This window comes from Chaetomium globosum, genomic scaffold (assembly GCF_000143365.1).
Source record: "Chaetomium globosum CBS 148.51 scaffold_7 genomic scaffold, whole genome shotgun sequence".
NCBI lineage: Eukaryota > Fungi > Ascomycota > Sordariomycetes > Sordariales > Chaetomiaceae > Chaetomium > Chaetomium globosum.
The window spans coordinates 379,440-392,616 of record NT_165982.1 but is presented as its reverse complement, the minus strand read 5'-3'; the positions used below and the strand labels follow the sequence as shown (position 1 = coordinate 392,616).

Genomic DNA, 13,177 nt, shown 5'->3' with positions numbered 1-13,177 from the left:
GGATAAAGGCGAAGCATATCTTATTGGCGGCGTTATGTCTATTTGGCGACTGAGCTGGATGGAAGTATTGGTTAAACCATCCACCACAAGTGTATCACAGGTCATAGCACGGACAAGTCACTTAGCGAAACCCATTATTAGAGCAAGAACTCCTTCGTATTCACCCCCAGTCCGAGGAAGCCCAACCCCATTTCTGTCTATTCCTCAAGCTCAGCAGAACCCCCATCTACCTGAGCTACCCCCCCCTATACGTGCGCCCCTGATGCCGCCAACCTGACAGGAAACGGTTGACCGGCATCCCTCAAACCTCCAACTAATTCAGGACGCCCAGATTGCCATAGCACGCGATAACGTGGCGGTCCATGTCGTAGCGGATGCCCTCGTCTGCAGGACACAACGTAACCAGCCGTCAGCATCATGGCACAACAAACCAAACGAGTAGCAGAAGGCGGGGCGGGGGGGGCAGAATTTGAGCCAGGGCTACTTACTGAGGTCCAGCGCCGAATCCTTCCACACGCCGTCGTGACCGTCCCGGCAGTTGCACTCGATGAACTGGGTGTCGAAGTGGCGGCTCGTGCAGGTGCAGCTCTCGAGGGCTTGGCCGCTGTGGGTGTTTTAGGGTTAGCTTTTGTGGTTATGATAAATGTACCAGGTGGTGGGCTGCTCGTTCGGCAGCTGTGATGTGAGTTTGAATGGTTGGTTGGTTGGTTTGTTACATCTGGAAGAAACCAACCCAGCAACAGTGTATGGGGAAGAAAGCCGATGTAATATGATGGGATGTTCGAGTCGGAAGGCCAGGTAGCTTGACTTACTGATCGCCCCAGACCACCACGCCATTGACGTTGGCCAGGCACAGGTTGAGGTTGAGCCAGGTGCTGTGCTGCTCGGAGAGGGGCTGGTCATCGCCACACATGCCGAGGAGGCGGCCCTTGAGCTCGCCGACTTTGCCAACGGTATGAATTGCTGTGGGGTCAGTCAGTTGAAATCACTCTATTTTCTCCCGTGGGGATATGAGAGAGGGACTGGGGTCAGTGATGTTTGGAGGCTTACAGCAGTGCGGGATGAAACCACCCTGGAGGCCCTGGGTTGTGGAAGTGTTCACGACGGCGAGATCATGTAGCTCGTGGACGGGGAGAACGGTGGCTGTAACAACAGCGGCACCCAGAAGAGAAGTAATGAGCTTGACCATGGTGACCATGATGGCGATCTGATGTATTGGTGTTTTGTGTTTGTGAGTTTGTGTTGTGGCACAAGGACGAGAGCGACCCCAGGTATCTCCAGGAAGGGACTGTATAACCTCTCTCAAAACCACCCATCTTCCAGCCTACTTCCTTGCGCTTGGGCGTTGCAGAAGTTTTCACGCGCCTTCATCCGTCTGAACTCATACCTTCCCACAGCCATTGTTCATTCACGATCCCAGGCCCCCACTGAATCTTGCGGAAGTTCTTATTCCCTCCCACACCGTTCAAACAATACCTCCGAGGAACCAGCAAAAAGGACGGGGCCACACACAAGAGGCCCAGTCGCCAAACAAAAATCAAACGAGGAAAGCAAGCAAGTAAAGCAAAGTAGAACATGAAGCACATAACATTTCATAACGACATACAGCCCAACCTGTTGGGGTATCTCTTTCCCCACAACCTCCCTCCCCTCTCACCCATGCTTCCCAAACAAACCCCCCTTCCCAAACTGCAGACAAGGCCAAATCCCCATACCCAGAAGAAGCCGTTCCCACATCCGCCACATAACCCCTCCACCAAGCCCTCAAGCATGCCGTATTACCCCGGACGACGGATCGACGCAGGGGTAAGAGGATGATGCTAAGAATACCCTCAATATTAACCACTGCACTGACCGTGGAGCAGACAACCAAGCCAGAAACACCCGAGGAAGCCCCCCAATCTCCCGCTCAAAGAAAAGAAGGAAAAAAGCAAGGGCAACAAAGGAAAAAACATAGTATATAGGCTCCGCTCATCGCACACGATGGGGAAGAACAGAAGGACGAACCTGTTGTTGCGACGCCTGCAGGTGCTGCTGCCCTCTCGCCTGCTGTCCCTGCTGTCCCTGCTGCTGCCCCTGCCCGCCGTGCCCGGGCTGGTTGCGGCCCAGGACGTAATCGCGGTTCTCGATGGTCACGCTCTTTGTCATGTGGTTGACCTTGTAGACGCCCACTAGGCGGGCGGCCAGCTCGAACATGTTGTTGCGGAGCGAGATGACGATGAATTGGGCGTTCTTGGTGCGCTCTTTGATGTAGTTGGCCACGATGGATACCTGCACGGGTATTGTCAGTATTTATCGCATATCGTGTGGGGGAGGTGGTTGGAGGGGGTGTGAGGCGGTTCGCAACAACAAAAGGTCAGTAACTCACATTCCTGAAATCCAAGGCGGCATCGATCTCGTCCATGACGTATAATGGCGTCGGCTTGTAGTGGTGCAGCGCAAACACCAGCGCCAGCGAGCTAAGCGTCTTCTCACCACCAGACAAGTTGCCGATGTTCTTCCACGACTTCTTGGGGGGCATCACGCTGAACAGGATGCCCTCGCTGAACGGGTCGAGCGAATCCACCAGTTCTAGTTCGGCATTGCCACCCATCGTGATCATCTGGTACATTTCCTTGAGCCGGAGCGAGATGGTGCTAAAGCCCTCCATAAAGCCCTCGAGGCGCAGCCGGCGGAGGTCGTCGCACCGCTTCTTGGCCGCATCGCGCTGTGAAATGGCACTGGCAAGGTCCGAGGATCGGGCGGCGTGTTCTTCGACGCGGCGGCGGTATTCGGCGAGCACACCGAGATCGACGTTGACGTTTTGCGTCTTCTCCTCCAGTGCTGCAATTTCCCCGAGGAGGGTCTTCTTGCTCATGTCTGCGAGTTCGTCTTTGCTGTACTGTGGAAGCTCCAGAGGCGCCGGCCGCCGCTGTTCATGCGCCGACTGGGTCACTGTCTCAACTTCGCCCTCAGCCTCGGCCTCAGCCTCAGCTTCTAATTGATCCGACGCATCTTCCATTTCAACATCTTCGTCGTCGTCGCCACCGGCATCGTTTTGAGGGTTTGGAGGCGTTTGAGGTCTCGCAGGGGCTGCAGCGCTGCTGCCGGATTCAAGGTCCGCAATGTTCTGGAGTACGAGCTTTGAGCGCTTTTCCTCCCAGTGGTACCGCTTCCGCTGGTTGTCAGAGAGAACCTTTTGGCTCTCCTCGAGCTTGTTGCGCATTTCGATCTCACTCGCCCGAGTCTCGTTGAGTTCGGCAGTTTTGCCATCCAGCTCGGCCTTCATCTCGGCAAGCTCTTGCTTTTTGGCCGCCAGTGCTTCCTTGGCTTCTTCAACCCTGGTCTTGTAGTCCTCGGCCTTGTCGCCCTGATTCTGGATCTCCGCTTCCAGTTTCTCAGAGTCCCGAATAGCAGCCTCGAGCTCCTTTGACGCCTTCGTATGGTCCTTCCTGAGCTTGGTTATCTGCTTCTCCGCCTTGGCCTTCCGGACTTCTGCACTAGACACCTCCTCGTTTTGCGACGTGATTTCTTCCTTGAGTGCGTCCACTGTCGCTCTTTGAGCGCGGAGCTTCTCACCACCGATCTCCATAATCTTGTCTTGGAGGGCCTTGATCTCTTCCTCTACACTCGAGGTCTCGCCGTGCAGTCTCTCGATGTCTCTGTTGAGCTTGGCGATCTCCTTCTCGAGAGTAACGATGCGGCTATCGTCAGTCTTGGACGGCTGGTGCTCCTTGGCGAGTTCCTTAATTCTGCGCTGGGCATCGGCCAACTTCCTAGCCGAACTTTCTACTTCGAGGTTGATCTTTTGCATCTTGGTGTCAAGCTCGGGGATCTGCTCTTTGAGAGAACGAATCCTGGCCTCGAGCTCTCGCTGCCGCTCCTGGAACTCCTGGAACGCTTGTTCCAGCTCATCGCGGTCCGCCTCAAATCTGGAGACCTGCTCCCTGCTGGTACCAGACGCAAGCTTCGAAGACATGAGCCCCTTCTTGACTGTAGAGCCACCTCCAGACATGGTACCGGACTTGTCGATCAGTTCACCGGCCAGGGTGACAACGCGCCATCGCCTGGCACCGTAAGCGATGCGGTTTGCCTGGGCCAGATCCTTAGCTACAAGAGTGTCTTGCAGCGCGTGGTAGAATGCTGGCCGGAACTTGTCATCCTTGGGCTTGACGAGATCAAACAGACGTGGCGCATTTTCGGGTGTTTGGATTTGAGACAGGTCGCGGGACCTCAGCTTGTCGAGGCAGATAAAGTTACCGCGGCCAAGATTGGTCTTCCTCAAGTACTCGATGCACTGCTGACCCGCCTCAACGGTGTCGGTGACGAAGTTGTCGAGCGCGCCACAGGCTGTCGAAATGGCGACATCATACATCTGATCGATGGCGCCGAGGTTCCCAAGACGGCCGTGGAAGCCGTCGATACGGCCGGACTCCTTCATACGCATCAGCGCAGTGAGAACATTTCCCTGTGTCTGGGTGGCGGAAAGGCTCGACCGGGCCTCGTCGGCCTTTTGCCGGGCGTTCGAAAGCTGCGCGCGTAGTTTGGGTTCTTCCTGGGTGAGCTTCTCCAACTCCGTGACGGCTCTCCTGCCCTCCTTTTGGAGGGCCGCCTTTTCAGCCTGGCATTGCTTGAGTTCCTCCGCCTTGGCTTCCTGGCTCTCTTCAATGGCCGCAATCTTGGCTTGCATCTCCTCGAGCGCGACGGCGCCGGCGCTGGCCTTCTCTCGAAGAATGGCCATCTCGCTCTCGGCCACGGCGATGGCGGATTGCTTCTGGTTGATCTTGTCCTTCCAAGGCTCTAGTGATTTTTGCTTTGCAGCAATTTGATCAGAGAGATGCTGGGTTTTACCCTTCAGGCTGTCGCGGATGACCGCGAGTTCGGCCTCCTCCTCCTTAACCCGCTGCTCGAGCGCGACGATCTCTTCAGCCCAAGTCTCGATATCATTTGCGCACTGCTCGATGGTCTGCTCGGCTTCAAAGGTGGAACCTTCGGCGTTGGCGATGGTTTTCTCTAGCTTCTTCCGCTTATCCGCAAGGAACTTTCGCTTCTCGTCGAACTTGACGCGTTCTTGATCAAACTTGGTCATCTCCTTGATCAAGGCTTGGGCTTCCTTATCCTGAGCATCATATTCCTTACTACCTCTCGAGTAGCCCTTCTCCAGTTGCTTGATAATCTGCTCGCTGCCGTGATGTTTCTCGAGTTCCGCATCAAGCTCGGCCTGCATCTGGCCAATCGCTTCCTCCGTGACGGCGATATTGTCATCACATTCGCCGACGTAGAGCTGGTACAGCGCAGATTGCTTCATAACAAGCTCGTTTTCGTCACGAATGTATGCCAGGGCCTTTTCCTTCTTGTCCTCAAGCCCGTTCTTTTCCTTCTCCACATGCTGGACACGGCCGCTCTTTTCTACACAGATTTCGTTGAGGGTTTCGACCTCGGCGGCGGCCTCCTCAATCGGCGTCTTGTACTTGGATGTGCCAATGATGTCCTCCAGATATTCGAGCAAGCCATCCTCATGCTCGTTGCCCGCCTTGGCCTTCATCTGGGCGATGGACTCAACCTCACCCTGGAGAATCAAGAAGCGCTTGTGGTCTAGATCCACACCACGGTCGCGGAGTAATGTCGTCACAGTTGTGAAGTTGGAGTTCTTGTCGTCAATGTAGTATTGGCTCGAGTTGTTCTTGAATGCCTTGCGCGAGATCTTCATGTCGGATCCGGGGATGACCTCGGACCCTCCACCAGGTTGGTCCATAACCTCGCAAAAGTGCACGGCAACCTCGCAGTGGGTCAAGTTTGGATATTGGGCCGAGTTGTGAATCAAGGCGGAGATTTTACCCTGTCTCATCTTGCTGGCTCGGAAACCAAAGACGAAGAGCAAGGAGTCGATGACATTGGATTTGCCAGAACCGTTCGGCCCGACGACGGATGAAAAAGAGGCGTGGAAAGGTCCCACTTCCTGTGTCCCGGCGTAGCTCTTGAAGTTTGTAAGGACGAGCTTGGTAATGACGGTGCGCGCCTTCGGCCCAGTTTCCTCGACGGTCGGGATAGCCATAGTGCGCGACTTGAGGATGATGTCCATGGGCTTCTCGAGGACTGTGTCCATGGCTTTGATGGGCTTGGCAGCTGCCAGCATCGTCTCGTCTTCTTGGCGGCGCTGTTCGTTGGCGGCGGTGGTCGTGATATCGGCCAACGGGACATTATGGAGGTTGGCCGGTGACACCGACATTTTTGGCGAGCGCTTGGGAGGTTGCAGCTCTGGGGTAGCCGACTTGCTCGCACGGGGGGCAAGACTCCTCCGCCCAATCGGGGTTTGGGCGGGGGCGGGCCTTTTGGGTGCGACATCCTCCTCGTCTTCGTCCGGCGCTGTGGTTGTGGCTGTGGATGTTGAAGCTACTGTCTGATCGGGGTCGAGAACTTCGCTTGATTCGATGGAGGGTGCCGAGGGTGCCGGAGCGCTGCTCTTCTTAGGAGGCCGACCTCGACGCTTAGGGGCTGGTGCTGGCACTGCTGGTGGAGCTGGCGTTGGTGTTTCTGCGGCGGTCCTCTTCCTGCCGGCTGCACGTCGGGGTGTCACTGCCGGTGCAGGTGTGAAGTCATCTCCGCTGTCCTCGGTATCTTGGGGCGCGTCGGGCATGTCCTCGTCCGAGGATTCGATGACGGCGGTGCGCCGAGTGGCCCGCCGCGTTGGCCGTGTTGACATGGTGAAAGGGTATCTGTAAGAAAAAGGCTGCGAGGAAAAGGTACGTCACAGACGGAGAAAAATCATGCAAATTTGGCCCGGCGGTCGTTTGTGGATGGCGCGGTCTCCAAACGGCAGGCGCGAAAAGGATGCTGGTCGTTGGGAGCCCCGCTGTGTTGACATTTGATTGATTGTAAACAATCAGCCACAGTGCACGCCACTGAGACAATCAACCCCTCACCTTGCTTAACTGACTAGCGCACAAAAAGCCGCGACATTATCCCCGGTAAGCGCAAATAGGCACCATCAACCAAGCCCACGATAGAACGATGCCGATTTTTGTTGACTCTTGCATCAATCGGGTCATCGGAGCTTCACCTCCATTCTCTCACACGACCAAGCTCAACCAGCAGCGGTTTGGGTTGCCACTCACGGAACTGACTCCAACCGCGAAAATGTTGGACTTCTCCCAATTCACCGCCGCATTCCCGACCGACGGCCCGAAGCCATACGACCAAAATGGCGTGCGAGAGATCGAGACCTTCCGCAAGTCATTCGAGGGTGTCTTGTTTATCGATCGCGTTCTGAAGGCGCTCGGGGTTAGCGAGGGTGGGTGCACACAACAAATCCCAGTTTATTCCCACCTACCTCCTCATGTTCACACCCCAAAAACCTAACCACCAGAATCCCGGCAGGCAAAGCATACCCTCCCCGGGGCGACAGCGGCCTGCGGACGTTGCACAAGCAGATCTGCGACACCAAGGTGTCAGCACACGCCAAGCTCTCCGCCTTCTACTACCTCCTGCTCGACTACGACGAGCTGCGGGGCGCTCGGTCCGACCTAGCCGAGGCGCTGGCCGAGGAGTCCGGCCTGCCGGCCAACTACCAGCTGCTGATGCGCGGCCTGTGGCACATGGACCGCGGCGAGTTCAAGTTCGCCCTCGAGCACCTCGCCCACCCCTCCCTCCCCTCCGAGTTCGCCGACGACATCATCACCGTGCTCGTGCGCCACGCCAAGGCCGACGACTACAGCCTACCCCTAGCCTACTACCACACCACCCAGCCGGTGCTCCAAACCTCCGAAGCCCTCGAACTCCTCTTCGGAGCACTAGCGCGGACGAGCGTGGCAGAAGCTCTCTATTTCTCGCGGGCGCGGCCCGAGGCGGCGCGGCAGCAACTGTTTGAGCGGCTGGTGGGGTCGGTGCTGGAGCACCCCGAGGCGGCCGGGGCGCGCGGCAAGGAGCTGGTCAGCCTGCCGCTGACGGCGGCCGAGGAGCGGTGGTTCCACGAGTATGTCGCCGGTGGCGGCGAGGGCCGCAAGTCCAAGAACGCAAAGGCCGTCGCGCAGATGCGCCAGGTCGTCACGGGCCGTCATCGCGGGCCTATCCCTGTGGGCGGGCTGGGCGGGCAGGGGGGTGCTGTGCGGGCGGGACGGTGAAGGGGTTGGGGGTGACGGTGTGATGCGGTGATGGGTTGTTGTCTAAGGATACCTATATGGATGGAGGCATAGCGATGGCGTTTAGGATCTCAGTGGAATACCATGGTGCTAGAAGAATGTTAATATCCCGCGTTTGCCTTTTGGGTGTCTCCAGATCTTGGTTAATTCTAAGCTCTAAGTAATTAACATCTGACTACCTGACGTCTTGCTACTTATGACCAATTCTACCGTTGAATCTCAGCTTGAGTAAAACTGAAACACCCGCTGCCGACGCTCAACTCGAATGAGAGAGGGTATATTTGTGAAATCCGTAGGGGTCGTGATCTTTGCTAGAGCAACATTAAACGCCAACTGACATGGCAAGGTGTGTGATGCAATTAGGGTAAGTCATTCAAATACAACAAAAACTAGGTGCTTGACCCTCCAATCCGATCAGCATACACCCAAGCATGATCAAGTCCAGCTCATAGTACAGACTCATATCAGTTAGACGAGGCGGCATATATAAAGTAGAAACGCAACTGTGTTTGCATTCGCAGTCTGGCTTCAAGCACTCTAATGTTAACCTATAACCAAAAGCATCTAACTCTACCAGACCTTCCACAAAAACCTTATAACTTATAACACCTTCACATATGGCCCGCCTCACCCCGCAACCACCTGTTCCACGCCCCAGAATACAACCCGGGCTTTGCAAAACCCAGAATTTCATGCAAGGTAAACAAACAAACCAGCACGGCTCGTTCTAAAGTCCGAACCCCAAATATGATTCGATCGCTATACCACCCGCCCACCCACGCACCATGGATATCATATAACTAACTCGCCCGCCCCATCCACATCTCATCTGCAACGCATCCATCTGCTAAAACATACAACAACCCCGCCGCTCTCATCAGCCGATGATTCAACAAGCCACTCGCCCACTTGCATACAAACAACCCAAAGCTAGAATTGGAGCTGCCCACACCTCCCCCTGTGTCCCCCCCTTCTCAAATACCGACCCAGGCCAGTATCATCAACACCCCCTTCCAACCTCCCTCCCCAACCCACCTCCACCGCCCCATCCCGACCTCACTCACTCATTCCCTTCTAACCTGTCCCCTCAACGCATCCACTTCCCTCTGCAAGGCATCCAAATCCGCCAATATATCCCCCGCATGCGACGGCTCCGCTGGGCCGCCCCCCACACCACCACCACCATCACCACCATCACCAGCAGCACCATTCTGCACCGACACCCCACCGCCACCACCGTCCACACTCCCCCGACTCCCGCCCCTGTCGCGATTCCTCGTCGGCGGCGGCGGCGGTTCCTTGCCAGCGCGGCTCCCGCCGCTCGACCTCCTCGGGAGCAAGCCCGGGTCTTGTGACGACACGCCAGATAGGGGTCTCGTCGGCCTCTTCCCGCGGACCGAGGCGCCACGCGCCGGGGGTGGGGGTGGCGGGACGAGTTTGGCTATCGCCGCCGGGGCCGGAGCAGGGGCCAGGGCCGAAGTTGGGGCTGAGGTTGAGGTTGATGCGGGGCCGGTGGTTAATGACTTGGGGGTGCTGTTACTGTTGGAGGCGTCGCTTGCTATTATGGGAGGAGAGGCTACGATAGGACCGGAGATTGGCGAGGGCTCGGTGGGAGCATCCGTGGGTGGCACGTTGGGCGGTGGCATACCGTAGGTGCTGGAACCGCGGGAGGGATTGGTAGGCCGACGTGGCGGAGGGGGGGCTGGGGCGTGTATGCTGACGCGCAGACTGGAAGAGCGTGATCTTGTCGAGTCCATAGAAGATCGCCTATGTGAGGGGTCTGTGTCGTCATGCTGGAGTGCTGGTGTCGCGCCCGATACTCCTTTGCTCTCTGAACGGCCGTGAGGCTGACGCCTTGGGGGAGGTACTGGCTTTCTGGCCGACTGCGCCGCTGTGGTCGCGGCATTTGACGGTGCGTGTGATGTGTTCGGGGGTGTTGATGGCCTCGGAGGCATGACAATGTTGAGCCCTGGTTGTATCTCCGGCTCCGGGGTCTTGCCAGCTGCTTCGCGGTCAAACACGTTCTCCTCAGCCTCCCCCGCGGGCGACCTTTTCGGGGCGAGGGGCAGAGGCTTGTTAGCGCCAGATGGCGTGACGGGTCGCGCGTTTGACGGAAAGGCCGGAGGTAGAGTAGCAGCTCTGTGGTTCAAACTGGTTGACGGGGGTCGTGCCCCGCCGGTTGTCCCTTTTGCCTCCCCGGCCGACCCGGGTTTAATCAGCTTCCCATGCCGCGAACTCGGCGGCAGCGGCTTCTTCTTCACGACGGTCGGAGCCTGTTGTAAAGCAACCGGCGAGCTGTTGGTCAAACCCGGGTCATCTTCTCCGCCGTGCTCTGACGTCTCGCGGGAGGTCTGTGGGGTTTCCTGAACAGCTTGCAGCGTATCGGATATAGACTGCCGTGAGGCAGATGATGTATCTGTTGCGCTTGCGCCATCGCCGCTCGGTATTGATGGTTTCCGAGTGTGCTGTGTGTATGGTGTGGTCGCCTGCGATAAACCTGTGCTTCCAGCGGCTTGACCCGTCAACAACAACCGGCCAAACGCACCAACATCCAGCCCGCCCTTTGTGCTTGAGGTCGTGTCGAGGTTCTGTTCCGGCTTTGTCACCCCGACTTCCAAATCCTCCAAGGTTTTCTGAAAGGGATTCGGTGGGGTTCGATATGTCGGTATGGATTGGGGCTCATCCCCGAGATCGGACACGTCGACCGAACCCGTTGACGGGGCATAGGTGAACGGATCGAGCTGTTCGTATGTTTTATCGCTACTGTTGCTGCTGCTGTCATCGTCGGATAGCTCGACAGGTGGGAAGCGCTGGGGTACGCCGGGAGAGTCGGGAGACGAAGGCGGGGGCGACTGCACGCGGACCTTTTTGACCACCTTTGGTTTTTGAAAGCTTGTCGTAGGGGGCGGTTGGTCAGAGCTGGAAAGCGATTGCAACTGGTGTCGAAATAGGTCCGCCGGTGGCAGAGCGGGCGGCGGACTCGGCGTTTCGTCGAATTCGGTGAACCTTGGGATGGCCGTAGGTGGGGCGGCGGGCGCAGAAGAGCCAGGGTCTTTGCGACGAAAGGGATTGTTGGAGCTGAGAGAAGGCTGTTGCGCCATGGCTGCAAACGATAGGGCCAGCAAAACAATGATCGAATGGATAAGGGTACCTTGGTGGTAGGTAGTAGTGTGATTTGGGTGGCAAGATGGCGCTGGCACAGCTGGTGCTAGAGCAGGGGGCTAGGAACCCATCGCCGTCGGGTTTGTGAAGTCTCCCGGCTCCGCATCCGACTCGGCCGTTGGGATGGAGGATGGGGTGTTGGATGATTCAGGATTCAGGAACAGCGGCCGTTGATTCGGCTATTTCACGACTTGGGCCCTCGATATGTCATCAACTTGGACGTTGCCAACGTTCTCTTCCAGAAATGACTCGATGCCCGGAGTCGCGGTTGCCTGCAGTAATCTTTAGGGGTTGCGTTCGCCCCTGGGCAGGCCCGACACGCATGTCGTTGATCAAGCGGTGGGGCTTGGCAGAACTGCCCCGCCATTCTGGGCTCGCCTAGGCTTCGGACTGGGCATGGACGCTTGCGCAGGGCAGGCCAGGGACAGCGCATCTGCATCCGTCGAACTGCGTGGCAGACCCACAGTGGAGCCAGAGCGAAAACGAAACGACCCCGCCTTGCCGAAGCTCGGGCAGGAGGTTTGTCGCGCACGAGCCAGCCGCGGGTTGGAGGGGCCCGGAGCTTGTTAGTTGGTGGGGCAAGGCTCAAGACTTCGCGTCTTCGCCTCAACAGCTCTCCCTCCCCCAAAGAACAGGCGCAGTTCGTGTTTTACAAAGACACCACCTTTCGATGCCATGATTTCACGCTAGAATTGATTGCATCAAGATAAACACAAACCAGAAGTCTTCAGGCGAGGTTATACGGAAGGAAATTTTGAATATAAACTGCATGTCGAGGATGCTCTGCGATAAGAGGCCGAGTAGATCGGTGTGTCCGGTGTGATGCCACTTTTCTTGGTTGATAATCTAATTTGTGTTCTGGGCCGCAGTATTCACCGCCTCTCCATCCGGATGGGAGAAAAAGAGATAAAAGCTACCTAGGTAAATATATGTAGAGATTGGACGGGACTGATTTGATTAAGCGCCGGCAAAGATAGATGAGAGCGCGATGCGAGAAAAAAAAAAAAGGTAAACAAGCTACGCGGCAAAGCCCGTGTTGGCGCCTCCCTTCGCTGAAGGAATGCGGCAGTGCAATTCGGGACGCTTTACGGGTACAAAACATTTCCCAGGTATAATATTACAATTCACAAGCCCCCAGGTAAACACCGGTCAGCTGTAAGCCCATTCGAAATTCGCCGCCCGCGTGATCCCAACGCCCACATGATACCCCGGTTCCGCCTTAGGAGATATGTCTCGTGCGCTGACCCGTCCTGACATGTGGTAATCTCGTGTGTTTGACCCTGGTGCTTCCAATAACGCGGATACCATGTAGCGAGCCCAAAGTGTAAGGTGGCTAGTTATTGAAACAAAATTCCAGCCGACCACGTACCCAGGAGGCAGCCGTGTCGATCCAATGTGCAAAACGGCCCGTGTCCCCTCCCTCCGCGCCGGTGCCGAGCGCGGCAGCGCCCATGCTGTCCCCCAAATGAATCCCGAGGCCACCCAAACGCCGTACTAGACAGAAACCAGACCCTCACGCCCTAACAAGAAAAAGACATCATGAGAAAACAAAGACATGAGTGTATCATGCCGAGGCCTTCTCCTTCTTAGCGGCAGCCTTCTTGGGTGCCGCCTTCTTTGGAGCCGCGGGCTTAGCGGCGGTCTTCGCGACGCGGCCCGACTTGGTCTTGGTCAAAACTGTGGGCTTGTCGACGACAGCAGGGGCAGCCGGTGCCTGGGTGGGATTAGCTGGTGTTCATCGGCGAACGATACGAGGCAGGTCGCTCACCTTCTTAGGCGCGGCGGCCTTCTTGGGAGCAGCCTTCTTAGCGGCAGGGGCCTTCTTCTCCTTGGTCTCCTTCTTAGCCGCCTCCTTCTTAGGAGCGGCCGCCTTCTTGAGTGCCGCGAGCTTAGAGGCC

General features: G+C 57.0%; 4 protein-coding genes across 4 annotated transcripts in view; 1 reads left to right on the top strand and 3 right to left on the bottom strand.

Annotated features, from left to right (window-relative positions):
* Window positions 1–313: 313 nt before the first annotated feature.
* On the bottom strand, window positions 314–6,682 carry CHGG_09697 (uncharacterized protein; the record flags this gene model as incomplete). The annotated part of the gene is made up of 6 exons (XM_001227623.1): window positions 314–384; window positions 489–604; window positions 813–963; window positions 1,051–1,207; window positions 2,008–2,271; window positions 2,369–6,682. The coding sequence occupies 6 exons, from the start codon at window positions 6,680–6,682 to the stop codon at window positions 314–316; spliced, it is 5,073 nt and encodes a 1,690-aa protein (XP_001227624.1).
* Window positions 6,683–6,990: 308 nt separating this feature from the next.
* CHGG_09696 (uncharacterized protein) lies at window positions 6,991–8,099 on the top strand (the record flags this gene model as incomplete). The annotated part of the gene is made up of 2 exons (XM_001227622.1): window positions 6,991–7,270; window positions 7,357–8,099. The coding sequence occupies 2 exons, from the start codon at window positions 6,991–6,993 to the stop codon at window positions 8,097–8,099; spliced, it is 1,023 nt and encodes a 340-aa protein (XP_001227623.1).
* A 1,082-nt stretch (window positions 8,100–9,181) lies between these two features.
* On the bottom strand, window positions 9,182–11,218 carry CHGG_09695 (uncharacterized protein; the record flags this gene model as incomplete). Its single annotated transcript, XM_001227621.1, has 1 exon — window positions 9,182–11,218. One exon carries the CDS (start codon window positions 11,216–11,218, stop codon window positions 9,182–9,184), a length of 2,037 nt encoding a protein of 678 aa, XP_001227622.1.
* A 1,625-nt stretch (window positions 11,219–12,843) lies between these two features.
* CHGG_09694 (uncharacterized protein) overlaps window positions 12,844–13,177 on the bottom strand; it is a gene marked incomplete at both ends in the record, with an annotated part of 1,103 nt that continues 769 nt past the window's right edge. The window contains 2 exons of the mRNA XM_001227620.1: window positions 12,844–12,993; window positions 13,048–13,167. Of these exons, the coding sequence (XP_001227621.1) occupies window positions 12,844–12,993; window positions 13,048–13,167 (270 nt within the window). The remainder of the gene's footprint in view (window positions 12,994–13,047; window positions 13,168–13,177) is intronic.